The sequence below is a fragment of the Oryx dammah genome, unplaced genomic scaffold (assembly GCF_014754425.2).
Source record: "Oryx dammah isolate SB20612 unplaced genomic scaffold, SCBI_Odam_1.1 HiC_scaffold_28, whole genome shotgun sequence".
NCBI lineage: Eukaryota > Metazoa > Chordata > Mammalia > Artiodactyla > Bovidae > Oryx > Oryx dammah.
In genome coordinates, this window is record NW_024070212.1 from 90,967,481 (window position 1) to 90,982,194 (window position 14,714).

At 51.6% G+C, this 14,714-nt stretch overlaps 1 protein-coding gene across 1 annotated transcript in view; it reads left to right on the forward strand.

Annotated features, from left to right (window-relative positions):
• Window positions 1-14,714, forward strand: part of SLC1A7 (solute carrier family 1 member 7) — a 52,625-nt gene that overhangs the window by 33,729 nt on the left and 4,182 nt on the right. Inside the window, exons 4-9 of the mRNA XM_040231169.1 lie at window positions 3,259-3,301; window positions 6,498-6,720; window positions 10,159-10,258; window positions 10,916-11,149; window positions 13,475-13,669; window positions 14,492-14,626. Of these exons, the coding sequence (XP_040087103.1) occupies window positions 3,259-3,301; window positions 6,498-6,720; window positions 10,159-10,258; window positions 10,916-11,149; window positions 13,475-13,669; window positions 14,492-14,626 (930 nt within the window). The remainder of the gene's footprint in view (window positions 1-3,258; window positions 3,302-6,497; window positions 6,721-10,158; window positions 10,259-10,915; window positions 11,150-13,474; window positions 13,670-14,491; window positions 14,627-14,714) is intronic.

Below are 14,714 nucleotides of genomic sequence, written 5' to 3' on the forward strand. Positions count from 1 at the left end.
AACATCCCAGGTTCCTGTGCAATATTGTTCTTTATAGCATCAGACTTTAATTTCACCACCAAACATACCCACAACTGAGTGTTGTTTCTGCTTTGGTCCAGCTGCTTCTTTCTTCCTGGAGCTATTAGTAATTGCCCTCCACTCTTCCCTAGTAGCATATTGGACAACTTCCAACCTGAGGGGCTCATCTTCCAGTGTCATATCTTTTTGCCTTTTCATACTGTTCGTAGGGTTCTCACGTCAGGAATACTGGAGTGGTTTGCCATTCCGTCCTCCAGTGGACCATGTTCTGTCAGAACTCTGCACTATGACCCGCCCATCTCAGTGGCCCTGCACAGCATGGCTCATGGCTTCACAGAGTTATGCAAGCCCTTTTGCCATGACAAGTCTGTGATCCATGAAGGGGATCATTTTTCTATTGAGGTATTAATGTTTTTGTGGTCCATTTATTTATGTAGCAAATATTTACTGAGTGCCTGTTATGCGTTGGGCACTCTTCCAGGAGCTAGGGACATAGCAGAGAACAAAGCAGAGATCCCACCCTCCAGGGAGCTGATGTTCTGGCGAGAAAACATAGAGAGTGAACGTGGAAACAAGGCCAAGAATTGTAAAAACTCTTTAAAGATTGAAGATGGTAACAGTTTGTTGTATAGTTTCCCCAGTTTGTTTGCTTTATTATTTTATTTGTATTGTAATCTGTCTTAAAGAGCCTCTTAATTTTTTAGCTTTTGATTTTGGCCTGATTTTAGGTTTATAGAAAAGTTGCAGAGTACAGAGAGTTCCCAGCTCTGCTCAACTTCCCCTGACGTTAGTAACCTACATCTGGCACATTTGTCAAAAGTAAGACATGAAATTAGTACAACAGTATTAACTAAATTGCTTCATTAGATTTCACCAGTTTTCCACTAGTGTCCTATTTTTCTGTTCCAGAATCCAATCCAGGATACTAAGCTGCACTTAGGAAGTTCTTAGTTTTAATGAAGTAAAATCTATTGATTTGTTTTAATTGCTCATTTTGTTCTTAGAAGTCCTTCCACATTCTGAGATCTGATAAAATATTAATCTGTATTTTTTCTAGATATTTATAGTTTCATTTTCTAAATTATTTATTTCTTTCAGCCATCTGGGATTTATTTGGGTGCAGTGCATGTAAAGAACTAGGGCTTCCTAAGTGGCTCAGTGGGAAAGAATCTGCCTGCCAAGCAGGAGACACGGGTTTGATCCTGGGTTGGAAAGATCCTCTGGAGAAGGAAATGGCAACTCATTCCAGCATTCTTGTCTGGAAAATCCCATGGACAGAGAAGCTGTGTGGGCTCCATGGGGTCACAAAGAATCCAACATGACTTAGTGACTAAACAAAAACAACAGCATAAAGATCTAGGGTTTATTTTTAAAGTTTTTTTTTTAAGGGGACCTTTTTAAAGTCTTTATTGAATTTGTTACAGTATCACTTCTGTTTTATTGTTTTGATTTTTTGGCTGTGAGATGCATGGCATCCTAGCACCCTAACCAGGGATTGAACTTGCAATCCATGCTGTTGTTCAATTGCTAAGGGTTGTCTGACTCTTTGTGACCCCATGGACTGCAGCATACCAGGCTTCCCTGCTTTCAAACTGTCTCCCAAAGTTTGCTCAAACTCATGTCCTTTGAGTTGGTGAAGGCATCCAACCATCTCATCCTCTGTCACCTCCTTCTCCTCTTGCCCTCAATCTTTCTCAGCATCACAGTCTTTTCCAGTGAATCAGCTCTTCACATCAGGTGGCCAAAGTATTGGACCCTCAACTTCAACATCAGTCCCTTCAATAAATATTCAGGGTTGATTTCCTCTAAGATTGACTGGTTGGATCTCCTTGCAGTCCAAGGGACTCTCAAAAGTCTTCTCTAGCACCATAGTTCAAAAGCATAAATTCTTCAGCGCTCAGCCTTCTTTATGATCCAACTCTCACATCCATATATAACTACTGGAAAAACCATAGCTTTGACTAGACAGACCTTTGTCAGCAAAATGATGTCTCTGCTTTTTAATACACTGTCTAGGTTTGTCAAAACATTCTTTCCAGGGTGCAAGTGTCTTTTAATTTCATGGCTGCAGTCACCATCCACAGTGATTTTGAAATCACTGCCCAAGAAAATAAAATCTGTCACTGTTTCCACTTGTTTCCATCTATTTGCCATGGAGTGACGGAACCAGATGCCTTGATCTTAGTTTGCTGAATGTTGAGTTTTAAGCCAGGTTTTTCACTCTCCTCTTTCACCTGCATCCAGAGGCTCTTCAGTTCCTCTTCTCCTTCTGCCATTAGAGTGGTGTCATCTGCATATCTGAGGTTGTTGATATTTCTCCTGGCAATCTTGATTCCAGCTTATGATTCATCTAGCCTGGCATTTTGCATAATATAGTCTGCATATAAGTTAAATAAACAAGGTGACAATATACAGCCTTGATGTACCCCTTGCACTGGAAAGCAAACTCCCAACCACTGAACCACCAGGGAATTTCCAAGACCTGGTGTTTATTTTTCTGAATAGTTGGTCAGCTATGCAGTTCTCTAGAATGGATCCTTCCTTTCTTCGATCTGTGAAGTGACTTCCATAGAATATGAAATACTAAGATGTCCCAGGTTCTGTCTCCAGGTATAGGTTCCATTACATTGATTTTTCTGTTGATGGCTGTCAGTATCTCACTGTTTTGAGAGTTGCATATTTACAACATGTTTTCACATCTGGTAGGACACGATCCCCTCCTGCTTTAGAAGATGAAGATTATGTTAATAAGAATAATGATCCCATTTATATGCCAGGTCCTGTGTTGGGAGCCACAGATAAGATATGAATGACCAAGTCCCCCCTTCAAGGAGGCCAGTCAATGGGGAGGCAGACACCTGACTAGTGCCACCAGCAGCGTGCTGGAGCGTAGATAACTATAGGGGAAGGGGCCAAGGAGTCTGCTTGGAGCAGTTGCAAAAGGTTTAGTCTCTGCTTGACTGGGGTAGGAATCAGCCAGAGAAGAAGGCAGGGCATTTCAGGCAGAAGGAACAGCAGTCAAAGGCCTGGAGCTGGAGACGTATGCAGCGTATTTGGGGAACCGTATGCAGTTGGTGTTGAAGCTTTAAGTCCTGAGATGGGAGTGATGGAAAGAGGCAAGACTGCAGGGGCAGGTAGGGCGGGGTCATGGAAGGTCTCCACTGCCAAAGGAGGTGTTCAGGTGACCCAAAGGGCCCTCCTGTCCTGGAATTCTTCAATTACTGATTCTCTTCTCAGGAACATGTTCCCAGCCAACCTGGTGGAAGCCACATTCAAGCAGGTGAGTGGGTTCCTGGGCGATGGAGGGTGGGCAGGCAGGGCCAGCCTGGGCCTGGCTTGGCTGGTAAGTCTCCCTGTCTCTGGGGGTGGGATGCTACAGGAGAGGGTTGGGGGGGAAGACCTAGATCTTTAGAGCCTCCTGTGGCTGTACCCCTGCCTTGGGTTCTGACTTTTCACGAGGAAGAATTATGAGGGGAGAAGGAAGCCCCCACTGAGTGCTGGCTCCACCCGCGATTACGCCCATACTCATGCACAGGGTCTCTCTCAGTCCTCACAGTAACCCTACCCTGGGCTAGGACCAGGACATCTCCTGGATGAGGAAACTGAGATTCAGGAGGGTTAAAGGATTTGCCCAAGGCTAAATCACTAGTAAATGGCAGAACTAGTAGGTGAACTCAGACCTGCTGGCATCAAAGCCTGCTTTCTCTTTCTTTTTAAAATAATCCTTTCCTGTAATAAAAACAGCAATAATACTCACTGTAAAATATTAGGGAAATACTAAAATAAATAAGTGAAATTCACTCAGTTGTGTCCAACTCTTTGTGACCCCCATGGACTATGGCCTGCCAGGTTCCTCTGTTCATGGAATTCTCTAGGCCAGAATACTGGAGTGGGTAGCAGTTGCCTTTTCCAGGGGATCTTCCCAACCCAGGTATTGAACCCAGGTCTCTTGCATTGCAGGCAGATTCTTTACCAGCTGAGCTACCAGGGAAGCCCAAAGCAGAGGATAAAAATACTTGTAGTTCCAGGACCTAGCAATAGTGATAGTAGATGGTATGCGTCTATCTTTTTTTTCTCTGTCGAAATGTTTTAAAAAATAAAATTAGGATCACAGTACACACACAGTGTGCATCTTGCCTTTTTCCCCACTCCCATTATATCTTGAGCACTTTACATGGTTATTAATGCTTCTTAAAAATACAAGTCATGTACGGATGTGAGAGTTGGACCATAAAGAAGGCTGAGTACTGAAGAATTGACGCTTTCAAGCTGTGATGTTGGAGAAGACTTTTGAGAATCCCTTGAGCCGCAAGGAGATCGAACCAGTCAACCCTAAAGGAAATCAATCCTGAATATTCACCGGAAGGACTGATGTTGAAGCTGAAGTTCCAATACTTTGGCCACCTGATAACAAAGAGCCGACTCATTGGAAAAGACCCGATGCTGGGAAAGATTGAAGGCAGGAGGAGAAGCAGGTGACAGAAGATAAGATGGTTGGATGGCATCACTGACTCAATGGAAATGAGTTTGAGCAAACTCTGGGAGGTGGTGAAGGACAGGGAAGCCTGGTGTGCTGCAGTCCATGGGGTCGCAAAGAGTGGGACATGACTGAGCAACTGAACAACAACAAAAAATACAATGCTTACTGATGATGTCATAGCCTGATGTAAGCCTAGGCTGTAATTTATTTGCCTATTTCTCCTTTTGGTTGTTTACCAAAACAGCCTTGTTGTTATTCAGTCACTAAGTAATGTCTGACTCTGTACCCCGTGGATTATAACACACCAGGCTCCTCTGTCCTCCACTGTCTCCCAGAGTTCACTCAAATTCATGTCCCTGAGTCAGCGATGCTATCTAACCGTCTTATCCTCTGCTGCCCCCTTCTTCTGCCTTCAGTCTGTCCCAGTATCAGGGTCTTTTCCAGTGAGTTGGCTCTTCACATCAAGCGGGTAAAGAATTGGAGCTTATGAACAGTCAGGGTCACTTTCCAACAACCCTGTACACGAATCTTTATTTGCACTTCTAATAATTTCCCTTCTAAAATGTCAGTCTGGTTGACTCAGTCCAACAAGCATTTCCTGATCTTCCCTGTGGTGGGCACTGTATTGAGCCTGGAGACACACAAGAGGTGGTTGAGGGTGGAGGAGAGGCTCCAAAATCAGGAGCTGTGAAAGCCTGAGCTAATCCCTATATCTTCCCTCACCTCCTGTGTCTTCATTTATGGAATGAGCCAAGTGGTGAAGGGCCCTGAATGCTAGGCTAGGGAGTTTGGATATTATCCCAAAAGTGATGGGCAATTACTGAAGATGTGAGAGAGAAAGAGAACATTGCTCTACTTTCTACCCCATCTGAAATGCCCTTTATCTTTTGGGAAACTCCTACCCATCCTTCAAGAATCAGCACCTGGTGCAGAGTGTTCAACACTGGGATGATGACGGTGGTTGTGATGCTGATGGTGGTGGTAGTGATGATAGCAGTGATGGTTACAGTAGGCTTACCATGTGCTAGGCACCACTGTCAGAACTTTACATATATCACCTCATTTAACCTAATGAGGTAAGGAACTATTAAGACCCCACTTCACAGATGAGGGAACTGAAGCATTGACATTTTAGGTATATTTCCTGAGTGGCTCCTTTTCTCCACCCACCCCCAGACACTTTGCTTTATTGATACTTGGAGTTAGGAAGATAGGAGCCCTTGTTTGGGCTCATAGTGCCTGAGGAATGTGAAGAAAAGTCTTGGAAATGTCCTGAGGGCTGAGGAAGAGGGGTAGCTGACTCAGTCACCCAGCTCTCCCCAGCTGGCGTCTCCTCTCATCAAGAAAGCTCGGGGCAAACTAAGCTTTCCTAACAGAAGGTCCAAGTTTCCTTCAGTGGAAGGCAGGGCTGGCTGGCTGTTAGGCAGATGGATAGTGGGTGGCTGAAAGAGGACAAACAGGTGAATGGAGGATTATCCAGGCAGATTATCTGTGTAGGAGATGGATGGATGGTTAGAGAGGGTCCCAGCCAGGTGGCACTAGTGGTAAAGAATGTCAGTGCAAGAGATGTAAGAGACGCGGATTTGATCCCTGGGTCGGGAAGATCCCCTGGAGAAGGGCATGGCAACCTACTCCAGTATTCTCGCCTGGAGAACCCCATGGTCAGAGGAGCCTGGCGGGCTACAGTCCACAGGGTCTCGCAGAGTGGGACGTGACTGAAGTGACTTATCACAGGTAGGTGTGATGATGCACAGAAAGAAGAGGGGAGGAGGGATGGAGGGAGGTGTGCCTGGGTAGTGTGTGGGCGAACGAACAAATCTCAGTTTTGCTTTTTGGTAAAATATTGGTAATAATCCCTGTCCTGCCTATGTCACAGGGTTACTGTCAATCACATAGTTCATGAGTGGATACAGATGTGCTTCCAAGATGTTGTTATTATTGTTGTTGATATTATGCTTGGTCCTGACTCATTCCTGGTTGGGGTGTGGCCCACCAGTATCGCACCAAGACCACCCCCGTCGTCAAGTCCCCCACGGTGGCATCAGAGGAGGCCCCTTCTCGGCGGATCCTCATCTACGGGGTCCAGGAGGAGAATGGCTCTCGTGTGCAGAACTTCGCCCTGGACCTGACACCCCCTCCAGAGGTCATTTACAAGTCAGAGCCCGGCACCAGCGATGGCATGAACGTGCTGGGCATCGTCATCTTCTCTGCCACCATGGGTATGTGCTGCCCACCACCACAGGAAGCCCTGGAGCCTGGCCCTCCTTGCATTTACCCCTCCCTGCGTCCCGTGTCCAGTAACCTGAATAGCCTGGAGTCTCCCCATCTTCCAGGAGGTTCCTTCCTTTCCTTTTCTTAGGGAGTGACTCAAGTCCCTATTCCATTACCCAGGGACAAGGGGGTGTCCCCAGCCCTCCCCAAGTTGGAGCTGCTGTTCCTCACGGAATTCCCCATGCCTGGGTGCTATTTGCCTCCAGGGGTGTTGGTCCTCTCTCTGAGAAGGCCATGCCTCTGACCTTGCCAGCAGCTGTTTGTTTAAAGCCCTCATTCTTCCCTTCCACCCTCAACCACAAGGCTTTCTCAGTGGCCACCTCTCTCTACAGACCTGTCTGTGCCATTTCTGGGGGCATGTGACCATACCCTTTCCTTTGCTGGGTCCCCAAGGCCACAGGCTACTTACCATGAAGCAGGTGAAGTTTAACTTGCACAGGTCCCTTCTAAGGCCTGCATCCTTTTTCCTTTTTTAAATTTTATGTTCTTTTTCTTGAAGAAGGCTCCAAACTGTGCAAACTTCAGATCCTACAAAACCTCTGATGATGCCTCTGCCTGCAGCGTCCCCCCCCTTGACCACCCACTCCGACATATGCACACAGCCTTCTTCCTTCTTTGGTAGCAGTGGTTTGCCACTAAGTTGTATCCAACTCTTGCCACCCCATGGACTATAGGCCACCAGGCTTCTTTGTCCATGGAGTTTTACAGGTGAGATTGCTGGAGTGGGTTGCATTTCCTTCTCCAGGGGATATTTCCAACCAAGGATCAAACCCGCATCTCCTGCATTGCAGGCAGACTCTTTACCAGCTGAGCTACCAGTGAAGTCCTCTTCCTTTTTTGGAGTCTAGGAATTCCTAACCCCTCCACAACTATCTAGCTTGTCAGTCCCACCTTGTCCTTCTAGGTCATGCCAGGGGTCACCAGGAGCCTCACTATAAAATCCTATCAGCCCCTTCCCCCAGCCCCAGCCCTGGGCCTAGTGGGGCACTCTCCAGCTTCCAACTCCTACACAGGGTTTTCTCCTTAAGTGGAAATTCTCCCATCTTCTTGGTTTCTTGGGCAAGGAACTTGGGGGTTACTTTCTACTTTGCCCTCTGCTCCAACTCACACCCAAATCCCATCAGGTCTGCCTCTGAAATCTCTCCAGCCTCTGCATTTCCTTCTGCCCACTGCCCCAGCCAAGGCCGCTGTCATCTCTCACCTGGTTTCTGGAAAAACTCCCCCAAGAATCCCCTGTCCTTGTGTGTCCTCCTCACAGGGTCATTGAGTCCCCATGTAAAGCCTCCACCGGCTCCACTGTCCTCAGAGAGGGGTGCAAACACTGCGTGACCTACAGAGCCTGTGAGCTCCGGCCAGGCTGCCCCTCTCGGCTCACTTCCCCAGCCGCTCTGCCTGTCGGTTCCTGCAAGGCGCCTCCCTCAGCCAGGCTGCTCCTGCCCCTCCCTCTCAGCTACACTTGTCTCATCCTTGAGGGGGCTCAGTATAAGCATCCCATTCTGGGGAAAAGTCTAACCCCAGTCAGATGTCCTGTGTTATTCCTTGTTTGACCCAATACAACTACCTACTTGTTAGTGTGGCTGTTTAATGCCTGCGCGGCAGCTGTGTACGTTCCATGCAGGCAGAGACAGCCCAGCCACCATGTGATTGGGTAGAGTAGGTGCTCGGTAAACTGGGAAAGATGGGTGGATGGGCAGATGAATGACAATGGGGAATGGAGCTCTTTTCATCCTGGTCAAAAGGCCAGGCAGGCACACACAGGGGCCAGGACCGCAGAGACCCTGGTGTTTGGAAGCATCCCCAGCACCTCTGATAATCTGTCCCCCGCCCTGGACTTTCTTCCTTTTCCCCAGCCATCACTGCTGTCTTAGGGCTGGGAGCATACAAAAAGGACACCTATTAGCAGAACTAAAGAAAATTTTGAGAGCCTTCAACTCGCTTCGCTGTTTACTGAGCGTATGTCACTGTCCGCAAGTCGGTGTGTCCTCAGCTCTAGCCGTGCCAATGTCTCTGTGTGCCCCCGCCTGAGTGTGCGTGAGCACACCCGCGCGGCTGCTCCCCTCACTGAGCCTCCTTCCCCATCTTCTCCCTGGTGCTGGGATGCGGCTGATGCTAAGGTGGCATTGGCCTTGCTTGTGGGAGGAAGCCCACTGCCACCCTCCGCATCCCATGTACAGTTGCTCCAAGCCAGCCAGAGCCTGGGGGTGGAACAGGGGGCCTGATGAGGAGCAGGAATAGCTGGGGAGGGACAGAGTCAGCGGGGAACCTGGCTCTGAGTTCAGCCAGGCTTCCACAGGCCAGAGGGACAGAGCTGGACCCAGGGTCGCCTGCCTCTCTGGCCTCTCCCGCCCACCCCAGTAGGGCCGCTCCACTCCCCTCCCCCGTGGTAGCTGCTCCCTGTTCTGCATGGGTTCGGGGCATCCCGGGCAGGGAAAGAGCTCTTCCCTGGGGTTCCAGAGGCCAAGATCCAGATCCTGCCCCTCACCGGCTGAGTCAGTGGATGAACCTTTTGGACACGGCGACAGTAAGCTCCATGAAGGCGGACACAGAGTGTATATTATGCTCTCCATCTTTGTGTCACCAGTGGGAGAGCAGCTGCTTGCCACTGTCCCAGGAGTGACCTGACTGTGGTTACCTGCATGAGCTCAGAATCCCAAGGGCAGGGTGACAGGGGCTTCGGAAAAAGCTTTGTCATTCATTCCCTTGTTCATTCATTCATTCAATGATAAGTTGCCCTCGTGGGTTAACTTTCTATTGGAGAAGACAGAACACAACGGATGACTGTTGTAAGAAGTGATACGAGGAGATCAGAAAGAGATGGGTTAGAGAATAAATGGGGAGGTGCAGGCCTCCAGGCCAGGGCTTCAAGCATCAGGAACTGAGTGGACAAAGCCCCCACCACAGCCAAGAGCTTGGTGTAGTCTAGAAACGTGAGGAAGGCACGATGCAGGAACAGAGTGAGGAAGGGAAAGCAGGGCCAGACAGAGGTGTGAGTTAGAGGCATGGCCAGGCCAAGTGGGGCCTGAGCCAGGGTGAGAGGGGTGGGCTGTTGGTTATGGTCTCTATGCGCAGGAAAGGCAGCTGGGAGTGTCGGCAGGGAGCATTTTTATTTTTAGAAGGAGGCACGTGCTGCTGGGTAGAGAGGAGGAAGAGATGGAGCCCTGTGGGGAGGTCACAGCCCTCTCCAGCGGGGATGCCGGGAAGGGAGGGGAAGTAGGGAGGAAGCGCTGGGTGGCAGAGGCTGCTGGGCTGTCGGCCAGGCGCTGAGATCTGTGTGTGCCCATGGTCTGTCCGTGCCTGACCACAGCACGTGCTGGCTCACACAGGTGTCATGCAGGTCTGCCTCCCTCTGCCGGGTCTGTCATTGGCTGTGTCCCTGTCCTCCGCAGGCATCATGCTGGGCCGCATGGGTGACAGCGGGGCCCCGCTGGTCAGCTTCTGCCAGTGCCTCAACGAGTCTGTCATGAAGATCGTGGCCGTGGCTGTGTGGTGAGCCTCGTCGTAGGGGTCGAGGGTGGACTCCTACCCACTCCACCCCCTTCCAGCCCTGCCCTGGGAAGCTGGAGGGACCCCGTGGTCCCATAGGAATGAGCAGAAAGCTGCCCAGGAGGATACCCCCAGCCCTGACCAGGTCAAGTTCCAGCCCCGGCCCTGCCACTTCTGGCCCTGTCAGGCCCACTGGAGGCAAACCAAGAGCTAATCCGCCTGGCCCTGACCTCTCAGGCTGTTTCCCCATCTCTCGGGGCCTCATTAGATCAGCTTTTGGAGAAAGGAGACACTGGAAGGGACAGCCAGCTGCCTCTCCTTGGCTCAGAGTTCAGATCTTAGGAATCTTCTAGCCCAACCCTGCACAGTGAGATAGGGTAAGGCAGAGGCCTGCCAAGGTCAGCCATAGAGGCTGTCTCACTGCTGGGCTGAAATGTGGGCCTGCAGAGGAAGGCAGAAGGGTGAGGGCTGTGTATGGCTGGACTGGTTAAGGGGGCATTGGTGACACCATATGCCAGGTACTCGGGTACATAGTCACTTTCTATCCTCACAAGAGTCCTGGAAGGCTCAGGGCAGACAGGCCCAGCAGTTATGTAGTGCCCGGGGCCTCCCAGGGTCTTTGCCTGCCTGGTGCTGAGCCGGCTGCCCTGCCCACCCCAGGTATTTCCCCTTTGGCATTGTGTTTCTCATCGCTGGCAAGATCCTAGAGATGGACAACCCCACGACCGTAGGAAAGAAGCTGGGCTTCTATGCAGTCACCGTGGTGTGCGGGCTGGTCGTCCATGGCCTCTTCATCCTGCCCCTGCTCTACTTCTTCATCACCAAAAAGAACCCCATCGTCTTCATCCGCGGCATCCTCCAGGCCCTGCTCATCGCACTGGCCACCTCCTCCAGGTAGCCCTGGGCGGTGAAAGTGTCAGGGAGGAGACCATGGCTGAAAGCTATTTTTCTGTCCAGCCATCATTTGTCTGTAGCCATGGAACCATGGAAAGTGTCGATGTGACCTACTTCACAAACTTGGGGGAGGATTTGGTAACAAGACCTATTCTTGAAATGCTTGAACCCCTACCTTCCCGAATGGCAGCAAGCCCTCCTCCACATCCCCAGTGTTCACTCAGTCCACATGGGGGTTGGCTTCCACGTGTCAGGGGCAGGTGGAGCTGAAGAGTGACGGGTCTGCAGTCTCTGCCACCTTTCACCACCACGTGGTGCTTCTGTTGGGGTCAGGCCCTCCGCTCCTCAGGGACTTTGCCTGTTTACTGGCAGGTGGCCCTGTCACAACGCTGGCAGTGTCTCTAGACAGTGGGAATTTGAGTCATGATTCCATTACCCACTAGCTCTGTGACTGTGGGCGAGCCATTCCACCTCCCCGGGTGGTGCGACTAGTTTCCTCATATACAGACTGGGGATCACTGTGGCCTCTGGCACATAGAGTTGCTGTGTGATTGATGGAGATAACCCACTAAGGCCATTCTGGGCTTGGTGAAGCAATACTTGACCTCAAGCATCCCAGACCGCAACTGAGTGCGGAAGACCCAGGGAGATGAAGTCATGCAAATTCTGCTATTGAGCGAGGAGAAGGGAAGGAGGTGGTCACTTTCTGGGCATCTAACCCTGTGAAGAAAGAGTGGTTCTCCCCACAGTGAGTGTCCAAGCTCTACACGAAGGAAGTCACCTAAACCTGAGCCCATGTCTCTGGCTTCAAAGGCCTGACTCTTCCCTCCAACCCTTACTGCCTTCTCTTCCCTAGGCCTCAGTCCCCCAGTCTGTGAAATGGGATTAAGGACCACCACAGACCTCCTTCCCCTGCAGCCACATAACCCACCCTTGGCAGCAGAAGCAACTCATGCAGGACTCGGGAGGAGCAGAGCCAGTGAGGAAAAGCCTAGAAGCCTTGTCTGGGAACCCCATCGGGGCAGAGGGAGGAGGCGAGAGGGAAAGATGAAGCCCCAAGCAGCTGCTGTTCCCCCAGTTGCTGGTTAAGCCCACCAGCGCCAGCAGCACTCGCCGGTTCCTGCAGGAACCGCAGGCTCGGGTCCAGCATGCCTGGGGCCCATGAGGGGCTCTAGCAAGTGTACCTGGGCCTCCCAGGCAGTGACCTGTGGGGAGTAAGAGCTGTGGGGCTATGCAAACCTGAATTTTAGGCCCAGCACTGCTACTGGGAGCTCAGTAGCAACACAGCTACAAGAGCAAGGGCTACCATTGGTTGAGTGCCTACGATGGGTGCTTGCTAAGTCGCTAAATCCTGTCCGACTCTTTGTGATCCTATGGACTGTAGCCTGCCAGGCTCCTCTGTCCATGGAATTCTCCAGGTGAGAATACTGGAGTGGGTTGCCACGCCCTCCTCAAAGGGATCTTCCCCACCCAGGGATCGAACCTGGGTCTCCTGCATTGCAGGCAAATTCTTTACTGTCTGAACCACCAGGGAAGTGAAGTGAAAGTCGCTCAGTCGTGTCCAACTCTTTGTGACCCTACGGACTATGCAGTCCATGGAATTCTGCAGGCCAGAATACTGGAGTGGGTAGCCTTTCCCTTCTCCAGGAGATCTTCCCAATCCAGGGTTTGAATGTAGGTCTCCCACCTTGCAGGCAGATTCTTTACCAGCTGAGCTGCAAGGGAAGCCCGAACCACCAGGGGTGCCACCTACAATATTTAGACGCTATTCTAAGCACTCTCTTGTTGAATCCTCCTAATAGCTCCGTAGTGTACCGATTGTTTGGGACAAGGAAAACTATGGCACGTACAAGTTGAGGAGGTGCCAAGGCCACTAAGCTAGTGGGAAGCTAGAATCTGAAGCCAGTGCTCCCACCCAGAGCCCTGCTGTTGACCACTTCATCTCCACTTTTCATAGTCATGTGACATGGCATCAGCCCCTCCTCCCCTCTGGGCTTCATTTCTTCACCTGTTAAAGGAACTCAAAACCTTCCTAGCAGGAAGCCATGAGGTGTAAAGCGCAGCACCCGGCACCTAGCAGATGCCCTGCTGGCGGTCACTCCCTTCCTGACCAGTGTGCACAGGGGGTCTCTAAGGCCCTGAGCCTGGGCAAGTCTGGCCACTTGACCATTTTAAAAGCCCCTTCAGTCTGTTCACCCTAGATGGGCCAGCTGCCTGGCATTGGGGGTTGGGGGGGGCGCTTCTGTTACCAACCAGCTGGCAACCTGGGGACCCTGACCATCCTGGAGGAGGGTGATGGGCAGACACTGGCCCTTCTATTCACAGCTCAGCCACACTGCCCATCACCTTTAAGTGCCTGCTGGAGAACAACCACATCGACCGGCGCATTGCCCGCTTTGTGCTGCCCGTGGGCGCCACCATCAACATGGATGGCACCGCGCTCTACGAGGCCGTGGCTGCCATCTTCATTGCCCAGGTCAACAACTATGAGCTGGACTTCGGCCAGATCATCACCATCAGGTGTGCTCCTGACACCCGGCACCCAGTGTGGATTGGGGCTGGTTGCTCTGGAAGGGCTTTCAGGAGTCTTGAACTCCCATATCCCATGTGGTCTCTGAGGCCCAGAGAGGGCAAGGGGCTCATTCCAGGCCACACAGCAAGTCAGTGCTGGGGTATCATGATTCAGGGCACCAGGCTCCTTCCCCAGGGCCGCCCTGCAGGTGGGGAGCTCTGAGCAACTTGGGAAGCTAGGGCCCAGAGGAGGGCCTACAGTGGGGACATGCATAGCAGGGAGCACACTGCAGGCAGGCACAGGGCAAGCAGAGGCCAGAGGCAGGACTGAGGACAGTGGAGGGGCTGCTGGTGTGGCTGGAGCTGGGGGACGGTGCTAGGTGAGGACAGAGGTGAAGGGGAAGGCCTCGCATGCCAGCCTGAGGGTACAAGTCTGACCCTGGGGACCCGAGGACAGTGGACGATGGGAACCCGTGGACAACTTGCTGGAATCCTACAGTGACAGCGGCCTGCCAGGCTCCTCCGTCCATGGGACTCTCCAGGCAAGAATACTGGAGTGGGTTGCCACGTGCTCCTCCAGGGGATATTCCCAACCCGGGGATCAAACCCAGACATAGGGCCTTCCACAGACTTCTTAGGACGTTCTGCTGAGGCCAGGGATACAGCCTCTGGGACCACAGGACCTTGGGCAGAGGCATGCCCCTGCCCCAAGAATGCCCTGCTGTGGCATTCCTAACAATGCCTGCTCCACAGTGCTGTCCCTAGAGGCTCTGGCATTCTGGCTTCTCCTTGGGTCCAGGACCCAACAGTGCTGCCTACCCTCTCCTGCAGCATCACAGCCACCGCAGCCAGCATCGGGGCAGCTGGCATCCCCCAGGCCGGGCTCGTCACCATGGTCATCGTGCTCACCTCCGTGGGCCTTCCCACCGACGACATCACCCTCATCATCGCTGTCGACTGGGCTCTGTGAGTGGGGTTCCCCCCACCCTCTCCTGCCCCCTGGGAGGCAGGCGCTCACAATGGACCGGGGAGCTGCCATGGTTTGGCACAGTGG